The 19,309-nt window shown below is 39.3% G+C and overlaps 3 protein-coding genes across 4 annotated transcripts in view; 1 reads left to right on the forward strand and 2 right to left on the reverse strand.

Moving 5' to 3' along the window:
* Nucleotides 1-4,194, forward strand: part of naa35 (N-alpha-acetyltransferase 35, NatC auxiliary subunit) — an 8,451-nt gene extending 4,257 nt beyond the window's left edge. For both annotated transcript variants that reach the window (XM_087176086.1, XM_023414439.2), the window contains 12 exons: nt 361-539; nt 666-725; nt 940-1,046; nt 1,201-1,267; nt 1,551-1,649; nt 1,820-1,998; nt 2,118-2,254; nt 2,410-2,477; nt 2,565-2,705; nt 2,845-2,967; nt 3,315-3,395; nt 3,646-4,194. In XM_087176086.1, the coding sequence (XP_087032212.1) occupies nt 361-539; nt 666-725; nt 940-1,046; nt 1,201-1,267; nt 1,551-1,649; nt 1,820-1,998; nt 2,118-2,254; nt 2,410-2,477; nt 2,565-2,705; nt 2,845-2,967; nt 3,315-3,395; nt 3,646-3,705 (1,301 nt within the window). In that variant the 3' untranslated portion in view covers nt 3,706-4,194. The remainder of the gene's footprint in view (nt 1-360; nt 540-665; nt 726-939; nt 1,047-1,200; nt 1,268-1,550; nt 1,650-1,819; nt 1,999-2,117; nt 2,255-2,409; nt 2,478-2,564; nt 2,706-2,844; nt 2,968-3,314; nt 3,396-3,645) is intronic.
* Nucleotides 4,195-6,608: 2,414 nt separating this feature from the next.
* Nucleotides 6,609-8,491, reverse strand: LOC111660881 (trypsin-1-like). The gene is made up of 5 exons (XM_023414306.2): nt 8,412-8,491; nt 7,988-8,150; nt 7,393-7,694; nt 7,185-7,315; nt 6,609-7,101 (listed from the first exon to the last, which is right to left on the reverse strand). Exons 1-5 carry the CDS (start codon nt 8,449-8,451, stop codon nt 6,955-6,957), a joined length of 783 nt encoding a protein of 260 aa, XP_023270074.1. The 5' UTR covers nt 8,452-8,491; the 3' UTR covers nt 6,609-6,954.
* A 763-nt stretch (nt 8,492-9,254) lies between these two features.
* Nucleotides 9,255-18,681, reverse strand: LOC111660954 (uncharacterized). Its single transcript, XM_023414402.2, has 11 exons — nt 18,491-18,681; nt 16,915-17,056; nt 16,019-16,198; nt 15,740-15,794; nt 15,510-15,612; nt 15,135-15,261; nt 14,453-14,603; nt 14,034-14,246; nt 12,975-13,127; nt 12,701-12,793; nt 9,255-12,070 (listed from the first exon to the last, which is right to left on the reverse strand). Exons 2-10 carry the CDS (start codon nt 17,041-17,043, stop codon nt 12,702-12,704), a joined length of 1,203 nt encoding a protein of 400 aa, XP_023270170.1. The 5' UTR covers nt 17,044-17,056; nt 18,491-18,681; the 3' UTR covers nt 9,255-12,070; nt 12,701.
* Between the last annotated feature and the right edge of the window lie 628 nt (nt 18,682-19,309).

The following is a 19,309-nucleotide window of genomic DNA, read 5'->3' on the forward strand; positions in this document are numbered from 1 at the left end:
CACACACACACACACACACTTTTCAGCCATCAAGTCAAGCATATGCTATGGTGTGGCATGAGTTTACAAACCAATAGCTCTGAAGGATTGCACACACACACCTACCTAACCGAAACAGTATCACACATACATGAAATTGCACACACATTATACGCATTCTTGCTCTCCAGCCATCCAGTTAAGAGCTCGTCATGGCAACCTAGACAGTTACATTACAGTGCCCACTAAATGTGCCTCTTCTATCTTCTGCCTCCTCAAAACTTAAATTAATTTTGACCTTGCTCCATTTTACTACGTGTAGTTGAGACAGCTTCTTCACCTTTGTTAACCTTTGTTGGTTTCTTTCTGTGTATGTTGCAGACCACCCCATCATGATGGGCTTTGAGCCCCTGGTCAACCAGAGACTGCTGCCACCTACCTTTCCTCGCTACGCCAAGATCATTAAGAGGGAGGACATGGTGGCCTACTTCAGCAAACTTATAGAACGTATCAAGACTGTCTGTGATGTAATCAACACTACCAACCTACATGGCATACTGGTAAGCATAGCTGATTAGAAACACAGACATACACATACAAAAATATTACTAGCCTTGAATATATATATAAAATATAAAAGATGAAGACTGTTGTTGACTTGAATATTGTGTTTGTGGCTTTACCAGGACTTCTTCTGTGAGTTCAGTGAGCAGTCTCCCTGTGTGCTCTCCAGATCTCTACTTCAAGTGAGTTGCTGTTCTCATCCATGTATATAAGGATTCACTATTTTTGCCCTGTGATGCCTACAGAGTAACCCCATGAAATCTGTTACATGTTGTTGTTTTGCAACAATTAATAAATCCATTTAGTAGAAAATTGTGTTTCAGATGGTATCATTCAATGGGATGTCAATTAAACCCAGTATTTGAGAACTAATCAGATTCTTTTTTGTAAATTCAGACGACGTTCCTGATAGATAATAAGAAAGTGTTTGGCACCCACCTGATGCAGGACATGATTAAAGATGCTCTGAGATACTTTGTCAGCCCACCTGTCCTCTCCTACAAGTAAGTCTGGCGTTGGTTAAAAGATAACACCATGTCAATCATTTAAGGTTGCTAAAGTCAGTGGTTGATTTTGGTCATTGTTTTAGTTTTTTATCTTGAGCGAGATGATTGCGTCTTGAGCTTATTGTGTGTGTTTGCACCTGTCTCTCTCCAGGTGTTGTCTGTTTAATAACCACCAGGCCAAGGACTACATTGACTCATTTGTTACACATTGCTCCAGGGTACGTCACCTTTACTGTTAAAAGTGCATCTGCTGCAGTTTGATACATTTTAATACCTCAGTTACTCAGTGCGCTTTATGGGCTGTTTTTTCAATAGTTTAATAAAAACAGATAGTTTGGAGGAGAGGTGTAAAATTGCTTTAATAATAGAGCTTGATGAGTGCCATGATATTGACTGAAATGAAAGGACAGCAGGAAATTTTCAGTTTTACTTTAATCAGAGTTTTTGATACTTTGGATGTTGGGTGTTACTCTGTAACTGTGTGTGTGCGTGTCCCTGTAGCCGTTCTGCAGTCTGATCCAAATACACGGGCACAACCGAGCTCGGCAGAGAGACAAGCTGGGTCACATTCTTGAAGAGTTTGCTACACTGCAGGATGAGGTGAACTGCAGCTGTTGTTACCCTCTCTTTTCTTACAGTATTTAATCACAATAACACTGTTTTTGCATTGTTGCCATTCAAGCTCAGGATCTATTTGGATAGAAACGTTTTACTTATTAATGAACCCATTGCACCCATCCTGAGGACAGTTGTGACTTTATGCTCTGCAGGCAGAGAAAGTAGATGCAGCGCTGCATAGCCTGCTGATGAAACTTGAGCCTCAGCGACAGCATCTAGCTTGTCTTGGTACCTGGATCCTCTACCATAACCTGAGGATCATGATCCAGTACCTGCTGAGTGGCTTTGAACTGGAACTTTACAGCATGCATGAGTACTACTACATCTACTGGTAAGGGATCATATTTGTTTGTTGCTGGTAACTGTTGCTGCAGTTGACGCACACAATATCAGATCTCAGGTGCACTTTAGTTCATCTGTGAATGAATATGTGCTTGTTTCTGGCTGCAGGTACCTGTCAGAGTTCCTTTATGCGTGGCTGATGTCCACTCTGAGCAGAGCCGACTCCTCTCAGATGGCAGAGGAGCGGATTCTGGAGGAGCAACTGAAAGGACGCAGCAGCAAAAAGACCAAGAAGAAAAAGAAAGGTACACTTGGTTCCATCAGCATTAATCTGCAGTGGATTCTGTGTGTATGACAATAACCCAAATGTGCTAAGAAATACTCCCATTTTTTGTCAAAGTGATGTCTTCCTGTAGGTGTAAGAGAGGATACTGATGTTATGTTTGGGATTACTTTGCAGTACGCCCCCTCAGCAAGGAGATTACCATGAGTCAAGCATACCAGAACATGTGTGCTGGCATGTACAAGGTAAGGCATAAATTTATAACCTCTCTTCACCCCTTTTTTGGTGTCAGGTATAACCCGTCCTTTCTCTGCCTCTGTCTCTCTCTTCAGACCATGGTAGCTTTGGATATGGACGGAAAGGTGCGTAAGCCTCAGTTTGAGCTGGACAGCGAGCAGGTTCGCTACGAGCATCGCTTTGCCCCCTTCAACAGTGTGGTCACCCCCCCACCTGTGCACTACATCCAGTTTAAGGTACTGTTTGTCTGTGTGTGTGTAATTCATGTTTTCCCTGCCCCTTATTTTTATCCCATCATTCTTGTTTGTGCTCTCTCCTCCACAGTCTGTTTTTCTTTGCTCTTCCTGACTTTGCTCCTGCTCTTGCCCACTGCAGGAGATGTCTGATCTGAAGAAGTACAATCCTCCGCCTGGCTCTGCTGACCTCTACATGGCAGCCAGCAAACACTTTCAGCAGGCCAAGCTCATCCTAGAAAATGTGCCCAGCCCAGATCCCGAGGTCAGGAAATAAAACTATTGTAAAATAAATGCATGCTCTTACAGCTAACGGTTTGGTGTTTTATTATGTCTGATTTTTATTTGCTAAGAAACTATGAGTCCCCAAATTCAAACTTCAGTACAAATTTAGTTGTCGTCAAAATCTATTCCTGGAAAGATTTTCTCCGAGATGTAAATTAGTTGGAATAACAATATTGCACATGAACTAAGTATTAGGTCAGGGACTCCTGGTTTATGGGGTCACAGTATTTTTCTGTTGTATTGCACCAACCTAGACAAATTGTTTGTTTGCATGTTAGTTCTTACCTTTTCCATTGTCAGTAACCAGCTATTAAAAATTGATAACAGGTGAACCGTATACTGAAGGTGGCCAAACCCAACATTGTCGTTATGAAGCTGCTGGCTGGAGGGCACAAAAAGGAGACTAAGGTAACAAAATACACACATTCTCAAATGATACAAATTAGTTGCATTTCGCTGCCACACAAAGGGAAAAAAGAGAGATTACAACTGTGAAATCTATGTTTTTAAAAGAACTGAGATGTGTATACAGTGGTGTTTAATCACCAGGCATTGTGATGGGCTTACCTTAATGTAGTGTGTTTTGTAACAGCTGTTGTTTACTGTGAAGACATTGTTTCAGTAAAAAAAAAAATGTTTTAAATGTCTGCATCCCTAGGTGCTCCCAGAGTTTGACTTCTCCGCTCACAAGTACTTCCCCGTGGTCAAGATCATCTGACTCTGCATCACAGGATGACAGTCTCTGTGCATCAGCCGTACCTGAACAAGTGTGCAATGGCCCTGATCCAGTCCATGTCAGAACTGTGTGTGTGTGTGTGGGCGTTTGTGCGTGTTTGTGTGTGTGTGTGTGTGTGTGTGTGTGTGTGTGTGTGTGTGTGTGTGTGTGTGTGTGTGCGCGCGTGTGCGCACACACCTAACTGTAAAGCTGTATAAAGGAGTGTTTGATTCACCCCATTTTTTCACCTGAATGAGAGAAGTCACAACTGGACCTAAATGAGTGACGATATCCACATCTGCATCTGTGAAAGTCTTGTTTGTGTGTGTGTGTGTGTGTGTGTGCGCAAGTCAGAAACAAGTCGAGGTGCTTTTGCGCAAAAAACTGGCCAATGAAAATTTTTGTAAGCCGCCTCCAGAACAGTCTTGTTAAGGCTTGAAAAGATTGCTGTAATGAAAGTGTGTGCATATCATTAAACCATATGAAACCTTTCTTTGTTCATGTGCTTATCTGAATTCATATGAAAATGTTGAGGCTGAAAAAAAAGTATAGTACCTTGCTGCACCTTGTACATCACCAGTCTCACATTACTACCTGATGGCATCAGTCTGCATTGTGAAATATAGACAGGACAATTTGTAGAAAAAGGATTATTGATGATGTTCATGATCTTGTAAGTGTAAAGTGAAGTTGCAAGCACCTGTGGCCTATGAAAAGGGCAATTTGATTTTCCGAAATTGGGAGATTTCAGAAATCCATATTTCACTACTAACAGCAGTAGAAGAGATACTTTCCAGGCCTCTTCAAACTAACACTGACCCCACAGGACTGATAATCTACAGCCTTCACACAACTCAAGAACATAATAAATCACGTGTTTACTGTGGTATTAATCTATCCTTTAATTCCTTAGTGGAAAAGAATTTTACATGTTTTCGTTGCTTTGTTTAGACAATAAAATCCATTTAAAACATCCTAAATAAAGTTGAAAATCTTAATATCTCTAGATTTGTAAGTAAGTATAAACAGGTAGACAGATGATGAAAAAATTCCATTTGCAATTCAGTTAGTTTCCCAAAATGCTCATAAAAGTACATGTAATCAGACTTGATGTCTGAAGCCCTGTCCTCTTATTGTATTTTGACTAATAGGAAACTGAGTGACCTTGTGAGTGGAGGTCTTGAGCTGTCAGTAGCAGTGATAGATCACCATACATGAAGAAAGTGATCTGCTGTATTCTGTCCATGAGGCTCAGGCGCCTTTCCACCTCCCTCCTCTGCTTACACATGCACACTCAGGCACATTTACAAGCTTGGCTTCTCCATAAACTGAACTATTTCACAAATTGAGTTACATTTACTGAAACACCTCACACACTATTACTGCCTCATAAACTGAATTGCATTACTGTCAATGAAATCCCCGTTTGAGTTGTTTATTGCGCTCTAGATCTGGGAGCTGTGGATTAACCGGCCATTTGAGGAGCACCCTCGTCTGCCCGTCTAGTGTCAGGAGCACGTAAGCACTTTGCATGGCTGAGACTTTTTCACATGAACTCTTTCAATTCTGTAGAGTTGCTTGGTCCTCTGTGCCTCTCTGCTCTGAGAGCCGTATCTTGTTTCCTGACTTTGTCAGCATGATACATTCTACCAATGAGTCGCCCTATAGTGTTACAAAACAGAGATCTGTCTTTCTTTTATTGTTAATCTCCTGTAATATGTCCTGAATCCCGGCCCAGCTGACTGTAAGTGCAGGTGTTGTGTTGTTATTATTCATCTGAACATACGTCCTACTTCCTAAAACTGAATTATAGATGTGGTCTAAATTAACCAATTAGGCAAACGTGGCTCACTAAGTCATCTCTATGGCTGATCAGCTAAGAGAGTGCATGTGGTTGTAGCTATTTTTATAAAGCAAATTTCTTGTCAATGTTGTGATTTCGAAATCTATATGTAAGGATTGGAGTTTTTGGCCCTAAATATTGAGCTACAGTAGTAAAAGGGTGTTGTATTACTGACCGCCCTGTACGTCAAATGCTGTCGCAGTTAACTGTGACAGCAGCAGTAGGCTCCAACCTCTTAAACCATTTGAAACAGAAGCTTAAGCTTGTCTTTAATTTGAGTTTTTTCCGTGTCGCACTTGTTCCTTCACCTGATTGACTAAGGTGATCTGCTGAATTTGTACGCCTTTGCCCAGCGCTCGCATTGGCTGGACACTGTGTACCACAGTGCTGTTCCTCACAGGCTGTAAAGCTCTCACTCACCATTGCGCCCTATATGTCAGAGTTCAGTGGCCTTCTCTGACCCTGCACAGACTCACTCATTGATACATATTTATTTATAAACCCATGCTTGATTTGCTCCCCTTCTGGGTATATCTCACTCAAAACCAGTAAAAAAGTTAGCACTCTAATGACACTCTTTCACTAACTGTCCCTTAGGTTCACACTGAACTTTGTAAAAAGGCTTTTATGTTCTCTGCAGCCTGGAACCTTTTGCAGGCTGATCTACAGCTAGATGAGCTGATCCCGATGAGGGCTTTTAAAGATATGGTGAAGGATAGATATATCCTCCAGTGTCTGTTTTTATTAGGCTTGTCATTGTATGTTATTTGGTATAGTTGCTGTATGTTGTGTGGAACACCGTATTGCTACTGTCTTGGCCAGGGCTCCTTCGAGAAAGAGATCTCAGTGGACACACCTGGTTAAAGAAAGGTTAACCTGTAATAAATAATGCTTGTAACTATAGCGTTGTTCCTCAGTGACGTGACATACAGTAGGTCAGCATGATACCATGTGCTTCATAAAGTTAAAGTGTGACCAGAATTTGAATGTGGCTGAACCCTTGTGCAAACAAGGCACATGACATTCAAGTATACTTAAAAGACATAGGAGACAACACACGGACTCTGAGAGATCACATTTTTTAATTCATGGAAAACATGTGGTTTTACAGAAGGAACTCAGAAAGAAAACATGAATTTAAATGAAGCCTACAGTCATAATTTTATAACGAGAGCTCTGGTGGTTTTAATGCAACTTAAATTAATGTGTTTGCCTCTGTTCAAAAATTAAACACAAGGTAACATAGCAAACTGTGTACAGTCAAACCATACTGACTCCTGATCTTTCCAGTTTTATCCACTAACATAAAATGTAGCTAATTTGGCAGGTGATTATGATTGTAAATGAAAATATATGAGATATTTTAAGTATACTTGCAATTCTCTCTGTATAAAACTGTAAGTTTTACTCTAATTGTTCTTCATGGTTTCATCAATCCATTTTCTGTAGTGACAGATATTGAGCATTACAATGGTGTTTGCACACTTATCAACAGGGTCGCTTACAATAATCCCATGTAAGGCATCGTTGTACTCCACAGCTGAACCTCCATCACCCTGGGAGAGAGAGATCATATGTCATTACATGGAAAAGTAGTTCGAAAATTAAAGAAATGTATCGAATAAAACTGTTTCCTTACATAGCAGGCATCCACACCAGCTTTGAAGGCACACATGGTGGTAGATTCGTCACTGAAGTATTTATCATCGGGTTTATCATTCTCACCACATGTGCTGATTTCTGTGGTGGCACACCTCAAATTCTTTGCCTCTGAGAATTTAAAACAAAGCATCAGAAAAGTGACTTTTATATCAAAAAACTGAATTAAGTATCCTGGTGTTGCTCACTTTTCAAGTTAGTCTTCTTGGCTCCCCACCCTCCAACTTTAACCTGCTGTCCTGGCTCTGGTTGGGAACACTCAACAGAGGGAAGAGCGATGGTGGGAACGCCAGCAGACATATCCTCATTCAGTCTTATGAGCATGATGTCATGGGCACGCCCCTCCTCGTCTTTGTAGGGGAACTGTTGCTCAGTCTTAATGCTTTGTTCGAATTTTTTGGATGCTCCTTTAAAAAAAGACTTTGTTTTTACTTTTAACTTTTTAAAAAATGAAAGCTTCTGGTTTAAGCCAAGCTTCAGTTTCACCTCCCTGCAAAAAAAAAAAAAAAGAAGAGGAAAACTTTCAGAAGATTGATGCAAGTCAAAAAATAATCCAAATCATTTCAAAATGCTGTCTCTTTTCCATCTTTATCATTTTCCTTTTAATGGTATGTATTCCTCCACATGCAGTGCTTCTGTCACTTTACTTGTAGTTTATTGCCTAAATCTAACTTTCATCTTTAACTACATTTTGGCAGCAGTTTAGAAAGTTTGAGTCTAATTTCCCCTCACGCAGACAACACATGAAAACTGCGCCACAAGAGAAGATGGATTGTTTCTTACTGTCCTGCACAGTGAGAAGCAGTGATGACCCAGCGGGTGTTGAGCAGAGAGCCTCCACAGGACTTCCCCCCCTGGACAGACTCTATCTCGACATGGTACTGTCTGTCCGTTTCACAGTCTTGACTCCCAACAATCCTCTTTTCAATGGCCCCTGATGCAGCACCTGATGGAAGTGGAGCACATACCATGTGAAAAGAAAGCACACCAGTCAGGTTCAGGCTTAGAAATCACTTAAGCCTGAATGGGTTCAAAATGTGAAAAAGTCACTCTAGTTTACATTTAGATCCTCTGTAGCTTTTATTTTTTCATTCCCCTAATCCAACTTTTTCTTGTTAAGTATTGTACATGCAGGAGAAAATAATATACTCCAGCTAAAAATTTCAATGTATTGAAATTCAAGGAGAGAGAGAGAAAAAAAACTCACCAGCAAGAAGCAAAACAAGGACAAAGGCAAGCTTCATCATGGTCCCTTTGGATGTGGATCCCTTCAGGTGGCTCTCTGGCTGGTGCTTCCATGTTTATATAGTGATTATCAGATTCAACTTTTCTTTTTTATTGGCCACCTTTGTTGGCAACATTAACGTGTCAGAAAGCTGTTAGGTGGCAGTCGGTACACTCCCCCCAGCTCCATCATCATTTCATTTCATATACCTATTATGGCAATGGAATGAACGGTTAGGGTGGGACAAAGAGAAGACTGGGACAGCGGAAAGGAGTGTAGTAAAAAAATTAAAATTTAAAAAATTTAAAAAAACCCTCAGCAGCATTTTGCCACCAACACAACATATGATCCTTTGAACAGGAAGAGCCAGGTGAGTACACCTGTCGCGTTCTGTTGAAACAAGTTTTTTGGCCATATGCAGATGAATCATTTAAAATGATTTTTCGGCATATTTGTATTATATTTTCACACTCAAGAACAGCCCTTTAAAGCTCTGTATTTGCTACATATCTCACCTCACCTCTTCAAGCTCTTCACTTTGTTTGACTCATTTACAGCACAGCTGAAGTCTCAGAACTATGTCATGTCAGTAGTAGGACATTGACAAATACAGTTCATGTTCATGTAAATTGTGATTTATATCTTAGGTTATGTAATGTTATTTTTTACATTAAAACTTACAGCAGCATGTTAATATGTTGTCTAATTAATGTGTTACATAAAATTAACCCTAACCCTCCTGACGAGATGAAAATATTTTCTGAAAATATTCTATTTATATATTAGTTAATTGTCACACCAAACAATAAATGAAACAAATCTTGATAGTGATAATAAAAACATTTTTTATTCTCTATCATCAATAAATCCTATGATTATTTAGATCTTTGATAAATTTGTTCAGCAGTACAGAATAAAATAAAAAATAATTCCAACAAATTAACCAAAAACGTTAATCAAATTTATAAAAATCATACAACATTTTCTCTCCAGGTACACAGACTTCTAGTTCAGAAATTCCGAGTTTTACACAATTCGGCAGACAAAGCTTTCTGACGAAACAAAGCGGTGGCTGTCCAAGCTTTGCAGCGTCAGACAATGAAAAACAGCAACTCTGGAAACAACACGACATAATAAAAAATATCTCAGGAACCTCCCCTGCAACATCAACCAAAAGGCAGACAAAAGGGTTCATGTTCTTCACTTTAAACACGAGTGCTGAAGGTGAATAGGTTTGAACACCTTCTAGCTGTCTGGCTTGATGTTGCATTGAAAGTTAATCTTGCCAATACACAAAGGGCTTCCCTGTTCTGTAACTGTCATTTAGTTGTTATCAAACTTTGTTGCTCTTGTGACTACACCATTAATCTTTCATCAGCACTCCTGTTCGTTATTTGTATGTTTCCTGGTTCCTTTGAGACATGATGAGCAGGCCCAGATTTAAAAAATAATAACGATAATAACATAAATTAAAAAATAAGTTAACAAAATTATGTTGGGAAAAACCTCAGGATCTTGACTTGTAGTTTCTGTGGGACTGAACCACAAGCCAGATGTAATGACAGACATGAAAGCAGGTTTGCTTGAGCTTGCTTAGCTTGAAACTTTGGAAATGAAATGGATAGGGCAGTTTTCAGTGATTAAATTTCAGTTCTCGTGCACACTTCTCGTGCACAATAGCTGAACTGTATATACAGTTTAACACACTTTAAAAAAAAAAAAAAAGATCTGTGTTTAAACCCACAAAGATTTCAGATAGGCAAATACCTGCACCAGTACATTATCTGTTGATAAGTCAGTACTTTATGGAAATTTACTGCAATTACAGCCAGTGTGGTGAGTAATTGTGGGTCTGTAGTCACGTTCCTACATGAAGCAGAATACCTGAAAATAAAAAGAAATCATCTGACCTGTATAAAACACAAGGCAAAAAAATATCCCGCCACAAATTTAACTAACTCTTTGTTATTTTTGATGCCTAAAATTAGTCCATGTTTGTGCTCACTCACACAATTTCCAGTCTAGTACAGTTTTAAGTTGAGTAGACAAATACATTTTAGTAGAGCTACTGAATAGTTCACATCTACTGGATTGCAGGAACCTTAAAGGACAACACAATGGTCCTACTTCAAGGAAATGTCCTTCATGAAATTACAGCAATTCTCAGAAATCTCTCCACATTCTCAAACTATACAGTCCATCCAATTCAGCAGACCAGAGACAATATCCACAAAGAAAAAATCACAAACATCTGAGCAGGTCCACAGTCAGAAGCACCTGACCTTAGAGGAAAACTGGTACACACAGAATTAATAAGGCATGCATCACAATAAAGTAAGATTGTTAATCTACAAATATCCAGATGTTCCAGCCTATTCCTTTCACTGTAAGATAATCCTGTTGTCCTGTCTTACCTATTTTACGTGTAGAAAACAGCACACATTTAACCTTATGACATTTGATCTGAAGTAGAGCTGAGAATTGAAGCCTTGCTGCTAATAAAAACGCCCAAGCAAATCAACAAAGTGACGCTTTAGAAACGAGTGATCAAAAATGTCCATTTACAGCAATCATAATATATTATGTTTAACGCTTTACAAAGTTACAGCAGCATGTAATCCATGAGGTGAATTTGCCCATTTGTTATGTGGCATGCCAGCCTACAGTGTCTTTGGCTACATGAGAATCAAAAAAAGCTGCTGTTTTTGTTTTTCCATTTGACTGGGTTTATATCAAAATAACAACAATCTAACAAGAATATCACCCCGTTTCCTTCATTTGCTGCTTTTATGGACATTTTGTAGCATGTAGTGTTCTTAAGTCTCTCTATTGGACGTTGTGCAAAAGTATCTTAAGGCATTAAGATGTTGTTGAGCCTCAGAGTGAAGAGGCCTGCCCTACATAGCCCTCTGATGAAGGCGTTCTGTCACTGGGATCACTCAGATTATTTACATTTACTACAGTATTCGACACCTCTTAACCCTGCAACGGTCTGCACATTATCATCCAGTTACAGTCACTAAACAGCGGACATAAAAAGAAAATCTAATCCCATTATAAAAATCTACTGATTTTCCAGGCATGTTAAATTTTTCAAGCCAAATGGTGTCAAATCTTGAGATGTCTTAAGCTGTGTTCGCCATTCCATGAGTACTACATAGCATGTGATATAAAAAAGCTTAGTAGTAAGTACTTTCATATCATCTAAACTTACTGCAAAGAATGTGAGCACAGTCACCAACATATTAAGGGTTTTATATATACAGTGAAATGCATGTGAATGGAAAACATGTGTATGCTTGGCTATCGTTTGCATATTGCACTCAGTTGTGAATTGGATATGTAGTTGCAAATATTCTTACTACAATAAGAGAAAACTTGATGATCCCAACGGAGGAAATATCTGACAAAAAGTAATATAATCAAATGTACAAAATGTAATTAATATGACACATAAAAAGACCAGGAAATAAATCCTCATGAAAATGTCAAGTCTTTCATATTGTAATTTCCTTCTGGATTTGTTTTGTGTTGACCTGTGTTTGAAGGGCTGCATTAACCTGTACTGTGCCGCTGTGCTTAGGTTTAAAACAGGTTTTGCTTCCTGATGTCCTGTCCAGGATTCTTCTCCAACTTCATCCCTGCAAGAGAAATAAATTGTGTGAATAAGACAAAACATTATGATTGTCCAACAGTAACAGCTGTAGCAGACATAAGGATGTTCATTCGAAAACGCTTTTTCAATTGTTTCTTCATGGAAGCATATTAAAAAAAAACTACAACTTACAAAAAAATAACATCTGGGATAATAAAAATGTTAATACACAATGAATTATGAAAATACATTCTAGTTCCAGTAGTATTTTCTTAGCAATTCGTGATATAGTCAGCTGAACTGGAACATCAGAAATCTGGAACCACTGATAATTTCCTTTACTGCCATTTTCCTAGGAAAATAAAAACAATGAACGGCATTATTATTTAGTGTTGCCATGAATGGGGCTGACCTTCTTCATACTGCACAGCCAGTTTAGCTGCAGCTAGATGACCCTATGCTTGTTTAACAGAAAAATCCCATTGCTCTTAGTGCACAGTTGGGTTTTAAACCTTGTAGAACTTGTTTAAAAACACAGCAAAGATACTCAGAAATGACTGATAGAATAAGATAGGATGACATGCTGCGTCAATCTCATCATACCATAAAAACCCAAAGAACAAAAAAGCAAGTAAATGTCAGAGAGGAAGATATCGGTGTGTGTTTCAGTGTATACCTTAGTTTTGAGCAAGTTCAGCTTGTTTGTCTGCTTCGAACTCTCCTTCATTCTCATCATCCCCGTTATAGTCAGCCAGCTCCTCCGCCATGTCTATCAAATAGTACAATAACATGGTACACAGTACATTTATTTCTTTATACGAGTATCTATCCCTCAGTCAAACTTCATCTCTGGCCTTCAAATGGTCAAGTGCACTTTGATAAACCCCAAAGTGGAGGCTGAAATGCACTCTCTCTCCCACTTCAGTTTCAATCTATATAAGCACACATACCTATATTTTCAGGCCGGTTACTCTGCTGTTGTTTCTCCAAATCAACTCCACCCATTGCGTCATACTGTTCTGGCTCATCCAGTTTCTGACCAACAACAGTCTCATCTGTCTTCCCCTGGCCGATTAGCATGCCTTCCATCCCAGGGTCCGCCTCTGGAGACGCAAACAAATCGCAGTTTAATCTTATGAACAATTTCACAACCTCTTCACTGAAACTGTCTAAAGGGTCAAAGATAACTGTCTATCACTGGTGCTACTCAATGAGGTGAAGTGGACAATGAATTGCCATGCTGACTCCACTGTGTCACACACTTCAAGCAGGTGAACACACATGCACACACACACATGTAACAATGTGTGTATACACACACACACACACACACACACACACACACACATACACACACACAGTACATATATAACAAAAGCATAAGATAAAGGATATTATTCTTCTCTTTTTCCAGTGTCATGTAACATGTTCAGTAACTCCAGTAATATATTGGAAGATAACTTCCCAGTACGTTATTCTGTTTGCATGGAATCAGCTGATGGGAAGAAGTCAATGCATTATGGAAATTATGGCAATTACAACTACAGTGTGGTGAGTAACAGTTGGTGTGTAGTCAAATTCGTCACTTTACTTATATATTGCAACTTGGGCTGAATACTATGTCACTGCAGTGATGGGGAATTTAAACCACTACTCTTTGTAAGAGTGGAATTATGTGTCCATAACAAGAGATATAATTTGTGGTTTTGACTGTTAACCCTGATTAACAATGCAATAATGAGAATAGCAAATACTCATCAATTAATCGTGCATACCAACTTTGCATGTTCTAAATGCCAGTTAAAAAGCGGTTCAATGAGAAACATTTGAAGTCAAGTGTGAAAATTGTGCTTTTAAAAAGGTTCATGTGTCATGTGTACATTCAAAATATAAAATATATTGGCCAGACACCAGGCAATTGTAATTTCAGCATACTGCCAACCACTCTGTCCACTTTGAAAACACAAGTACTTGCATGTTCAAGGTGTTTGATTCTCTGAGTTCTTTACCTTGTGTCTGAGCTCCCTCTTCATGAGCATCCATCACTTCCATCGCTTTATCCTCAGTCAAATTATTCTTCAAGAGTTTGTTGGTCTCTGGCTCAACCTCCTGTGTTTTGTCAGCTCCCCCTTGTGGTAGCAAAATGTCCTGCTTGACTGCAGCAGCAGAGGGAACAAACTTGAACTCTACCTTGGATAGATCCTTCACTGAAGGCAGGTCCACTGGGGCATCGGGAAATGGGATATAACAAGGCAGAAAGTAAGCGCAACGTGAGGGTGTACACTTACTGCAAGTGTCCTTAGATATGTAGAGATATAAACACACACAAAATGCATCTGATGTTCAGTATGTGCATAAACATAGATACATATACATTGTTTAGTATACTGATTCACCACCTCCTGAGTCATTCATGTTTTTCTTTTACCTTTGTCTACAATGATTTCATTGGTCAGTAGTTCAGGTTCATTTCCTTTGGGCTGAGAAAGGCTTGGAGTGTGGTTTACAACAGTTGGTATCTTATCAGCTTCGGTCATAACTGGTCTGTCCTCGTTTACTGCTCCATCCACTGCATTTTCCTGTTGAGTGAACATCATTATATACCACATTCTTTTACACTACCAAAAGATTGTACACTTGGTCACCAAAAAATCTGAGGCCTTGGCCCTACACAATAAATGGACCAGTCCTGTCCTTTTGTTTTTGCTGCATAAATAGGTGTCATCAACTCCATTTCCACACTTGCATGCAAAAAGACTACGGAGAATGATCTTGAACAGACTAAGAAAAAGGGATAATTGTGGGTGTCAGGTGGATGGGTTAGAACATTACCAAGCTAGATGAGTTGCTGTTTTGCTGTATAACAAACAAATGCAAATGTATGTGTTGAGAAACACTTCCAGAGTATTACCAGAATAGAGTATTTATGACAACTGGTTTGACCAGAATGTAATGGGTTACAATGAACCAAGCATAAGAAATAGATCAGGCCTTATATAGCCAATACTTATCAATTTACAAAATGGCTTGAACGGCCCCAGCCGTCTGCCCCATTCCCAGTCCTGTGGAGAGGGTCTGGATGTCCCATGGTTCATTATCAAACAACTCACCTGTGTTGTGATGCCTGCTGCAGGGACAATGAGCTTCTCCATTTTTTTCTGAGCTTCAAGTTTAACAGCCGCCACTCTCTCATCACACAATTCCTTCTGGGACAGAACCTGGGATTGACAATGGGTCCTGCACATGTGCACAAAAACACACAGACACACACACACACACACATACGTGTTAACCAGGAATGACAGAAATATATTCACTCCCTAACAGCACTTCATGTTCATGTGATATATCTGAAGCTGAGTTAATGAATTTGAATTGTGGTTATTGTCTATTATTAATATCAAGAGGGCTGCATATACCATAAACAAAGATGAAGCAATTCATCTTTGTATAAATCCAATTATGGAAAATAATCTTTTTCTTACATGTCATAAGTGAGTTTGCTGTTAAGAGTGTTGATGTTGCCTTGGCAACTCTGTAGCTCCTTCTGCAGCTTCCCCAGGTCATCATTCAGCTGATTCAACTGCCCTACAGTGCAGACACAAACAAGACATTAACAGCCATGTAAGAGCTGAATTACATTATTTTTCACATTATTTTCAGAGGACTGTCAGCTATTGTTTTTGAGATAAAGAAGTTACATATTAACAGTTACCTTTGAGTTCCTGTATGGTTTTGGTAGAGGAGGAAATATTCTGTTGCAGTGTGCCCTAGAAGTAAAAAAAAACAGCAACTATCAATATTCACAATCAATTTTTCACTTCATGATTTGTGAGTTTAGTGTGAACCACAACAGTGAGCAAGTCAAAAAGGTGGTTTCACTGCTCCAAAATGAACTACTCTGTGGCTGTAGCTTATAGACAACAGTTTAATGTGCAATTTGTCCCTGTTGCTTTTTGATCCCATTATAACTCCTAGTGATGTTTGTTTGCACCTTCTCTTGGCTGCAAGTGTCCTGGGCTCCTTCCAGCTGTCTCTTGTAGAGGTTTTCTATGTGGCTGATCTGCTCCTTCTGTCTCTGGATCTCCTCTTGGAACTCATTCTTCTTCATCTCTGCAGCTCCTCGCTCTGCTGCTCCACGTCGAACTTGGCCCTCCAACTCATAGAGCTTAGTCTGTAGCACACAGAAAGACAAATGGATTAGTGTTGCTATTTACTAGTTTTTTAAGCAATTAATATGTGCTAAACTCATAATATTTAGACTAAAGAGAAAACTGGTAATGATAACAACAGTCTGGCTGTGCAGTGAACACTGAAAAAACACTGGGTAATGACAGATTGATAGAAACCCAATACAAAGCACTATGGTTGTGTTTTAGGAGTTTCTTCTTCATGTCACTTATACCCAAGACAGCAAAAGTAGAGCACTAACAACTGCACAAATGTTTCGACAAAACAGTAGAAATATTTGCTTGGGCCTCTATTCCTGTTCTGCAATACAAATAAACAAGGTACTGGGTTAGTTGCTTACAGTGACTTGCATTAAAGGATGTGGTCAAACTTAATGTTGATGGCTATTGTGAAAGCTGTTAAAGAGCATTGCATAACATACAAAAAGACCCTCCCACTGCAAAAACCATGAAACCCTGAAGAAAAAAAACCCAAGACCAAATGAGGAAGACAGCCAATGAGAAAGAAGAATCATGCACTCGTGTTGCAGATCTGCAGCAGCAACTGTAACCACAGGTTGCTGGCTGATTGTTTGCTCTGTATCATGGCATTTATCTGTACAAGGTGCAAAAGGTTTTATAGCCATGAACACCTAAAAACACAAGTAAATAATACAAACCAAATATACACATACACACAAACACAAGAAGATTAACTTACCTGCAGCTCCAGGTTGCGTGAGCTGGACACCCAGTAGTTAAAGCCCAGAACCAGGATACAGGCGATTAGAGCGCCAATCATTAGAGGGGGTGATCTTCCTCCACGACGCCCATTCCCCAGTCCACCCATAGCTGTCTACAGACTGGAGAAGCACAAACCACAGCTAGGGTCAGCACACTTTCCATTAATTCTATAATGACATGTTTCAAACAAGTCTTTTCTGTGTGTGTGTGTGTGTGTGTGTGTGCTATGGCTAAGGTCATTAAATAAGTACATAAGCATTTATGGTTTTATAGGCTGATTATAGACATGTACAAAGCTGACTGCCAGACTTGCATACTGCTTGCATCAGTCTAATGCACCAAGTTAATGTCCTTGGTGTCCGCAAAAACACAGAAAACTGAGTACAGAAAATGTTATATGACATCAAAGTATGTTTAGCAATTCCACTATAGATACTGCACAAATGCAACTTTGTTTTTATGTGCACAGTGTTGTTTTAGGACTAGACCACAAACATTACGACCACTATTTTAAAGAACATTCATGACAGACAACTGGACACTGTATTACTAAATACTCAACAGGAAGATCTCAGTTTGTTCCTAACAATGGTGACTTACTTAAAATGCCTTAGGGGGGCTATAAAGCACACGTTATCAAGACATTTCCACGGACCTATAGGTGCTGAAACTCTATGCTATTCACACATACCATACACACTTTACGTCACTGATACAGTATCATATTGCCTGGGGGTGGCAAGGCATACTGTCCATGTAACTAATATGCCCAACCCTGGCTTTCCATGCTTGGGTCCCTTCCATACAATCGATCCAGGAATGAACCAGATGTAAAGAACTGTTTAGACTGGTCGACCGTGGGTCACCTCGTAAATTACGTCATGCAGGTTTATCAAAGATTAAAACAGAAATAGATTTCAAGACAGAATCATAAAACTGTGGCTGTAAATACATAAAACACCACCAAGAAATAACGTTATTGCCAACACGTATAATCAGACGTGATATGGCTGAGGAGAAAGAGGTGCCTTGTATTAAACTGGTGAATGATGCTTACATTCGTGTAAACTGATGAATCCCTGTCGTTACAGCAAAAGATGGCCCAGGGGGAGCCAACCTCAGTTCAAGATGACAAACAAGCACCGGGATAAAATGGGAAAATCTGGCCTCTGCTATCAAATTACAGGTTACAGCTTCCTTAAACGCATTTGGCAGTAGCCAGACAGAGCCTCTTCTTTCTAACCTAACATTTAACAGCTAGCCAAAAGGGTCGATCAGCTAAACTCAGGCCAGGAAGGAGCTTGGCTGTTATCCGCCACACCTGGACCTATCTGGTAGTTTGTAAGAGATATATGTTATAGTATAATTTATTTAAAGGACTCAAAACCAGACGGACAAAGTAGGGTAATTAATTAAGCACAGCTCGGCCAACTATCTGAGTCAATGCTAAAAGCAATCAGCGTTGCCACTGTACGCCCCCGATCGTTAAGCTAGCTACGTAGCTTATCCACAGCTGCCGCTCGCTAATGTCGGCAGCCAGACCATCTACTTACCCGGTAGATCCGAGAGTCACAAAACAGGAATTAAATGTTGGACCTAATATATAGAGTGACACTCGGTGATATATTAAACAATGTAGCCGCGCTTCCTCGGCAGTTATGAGCGCATTCCCGCTAGACAGTTAGCTCGTATCCATTATTGACATACAAACAGCAGTGTCCCTGTGTTGTATGGCAAGTCGCTGTTTGGTTTTTCTTGTGCACTCTTCGTGTATTTACGGTACGGGTGCTGGAAACGGCCAAAAATGGACGCGTTATTATTATGCATTATAATAGAACATGTCAGTTGTCTTACTAGATGTTCTAAAAAATGTCAATAGCTCCGACTGAGAAGCAGTCTGATTTATATGTCTGAGGAAATTTAAAATCGTGTTGTCAGGAAAAAAAACGAATTGAATTTCACTGTGATGTGGAAAATTCCCATCCATGTTACAAAGGAATTTTCTCAATGCATTTGCCGTAGTATTGAATAAATTCCTGTTTAGAATGATCATAACCTTGTATCACCAATACATTTAATATAATTAATTGTACTGTGCAGTGTTTGGGCAAATTATAATGCATTATGGAACGTATTATTATAGGGAAAAACTCTCCTTACTTAAATGACATTACATTTATTCAGTTTAGTTTACATTGCATGTATTACATACAAGTCATGTTGTTTAATAAATATGGTAAACAAATACTCCATAAACACAAAACTTTCAACAAGAAAAAAAATTAGGTTAATGTTAATATCTTCCCTTTGAGTTAATGTAAACTGTTTTCATTTGGTTTGTGGCACAGTAAGCTATTTAATTCCTATATAAA

The sequence above is a fragment of the Seriola lalandi genome, unplaced genomic scaffold (genome assembly GCF_002814215.2).
Source record: "Seriola lalandi dorsalis isolate HSWRI2012SDOR001 ecotype SW California unplaced genomic scaffold, Sedor1 jcf7180002054524, whole genome shotgun sequence".
Taxonomy (NCBI): domain Eukaryota; kingdom Metazoa; phylum Chordata; class Actinopteri; order Carangiformes; family Carangidae; genus Seriola; species Seriola lalandi.

What these genes read in the sequence shown, in the direction of transcription:
- LOC111660954 (XM_023414402.2), bottom strand. Translation starts at nt 17,043, where the DNA reads ATGGGTGGACTGGGGAATGGGCGTCGTGGAGGAAGATCACCCCCTCTA. An exon ending in TGAAATCATTGTAGACAAAG is followed by an intron (nt 14,247 to 14,452) that starts GTAAAAGAAAAA and finishes CCGATGCCCCAG; the next exon opens with TGGACCTGCCTTCAGTGAAG. An exon ending in AGAGGGAGCTCAGACACAAG is followed by an intron (nt 13,128 to 14,033) that starts GTAAAGAACTCA and finishes TTGCGTCTCCAG; the next exon opens with AGGCGGACCCTGGGATGGAA.
- LOC111660881 (XM_023414306.2), bottom strand. Translation starts at nt 8,451, where the DNA reads ATGATGAAGCTTGCCTTTGTCCTTGTTTTGCTTCTTGCTG. An exon ending in GCTTCTCACTGTGCAGGACA is followed by an intron (nt 7,695 to 7,987) that starts GTAAGAAACAAT and finishes TTTTTTTTGCAG; the next exon opens with GGAGGTGAAACTGAAGCTTG. An exon ending in CAAGAAGACTAACTTGAAAA is followed by an intron (nt 7,316 to 7,392) that starts GTGAGCAACACC and finishes TTAAATTCTCAG; the next exon opens with AGGCAAAGAATTTGAGGTGT.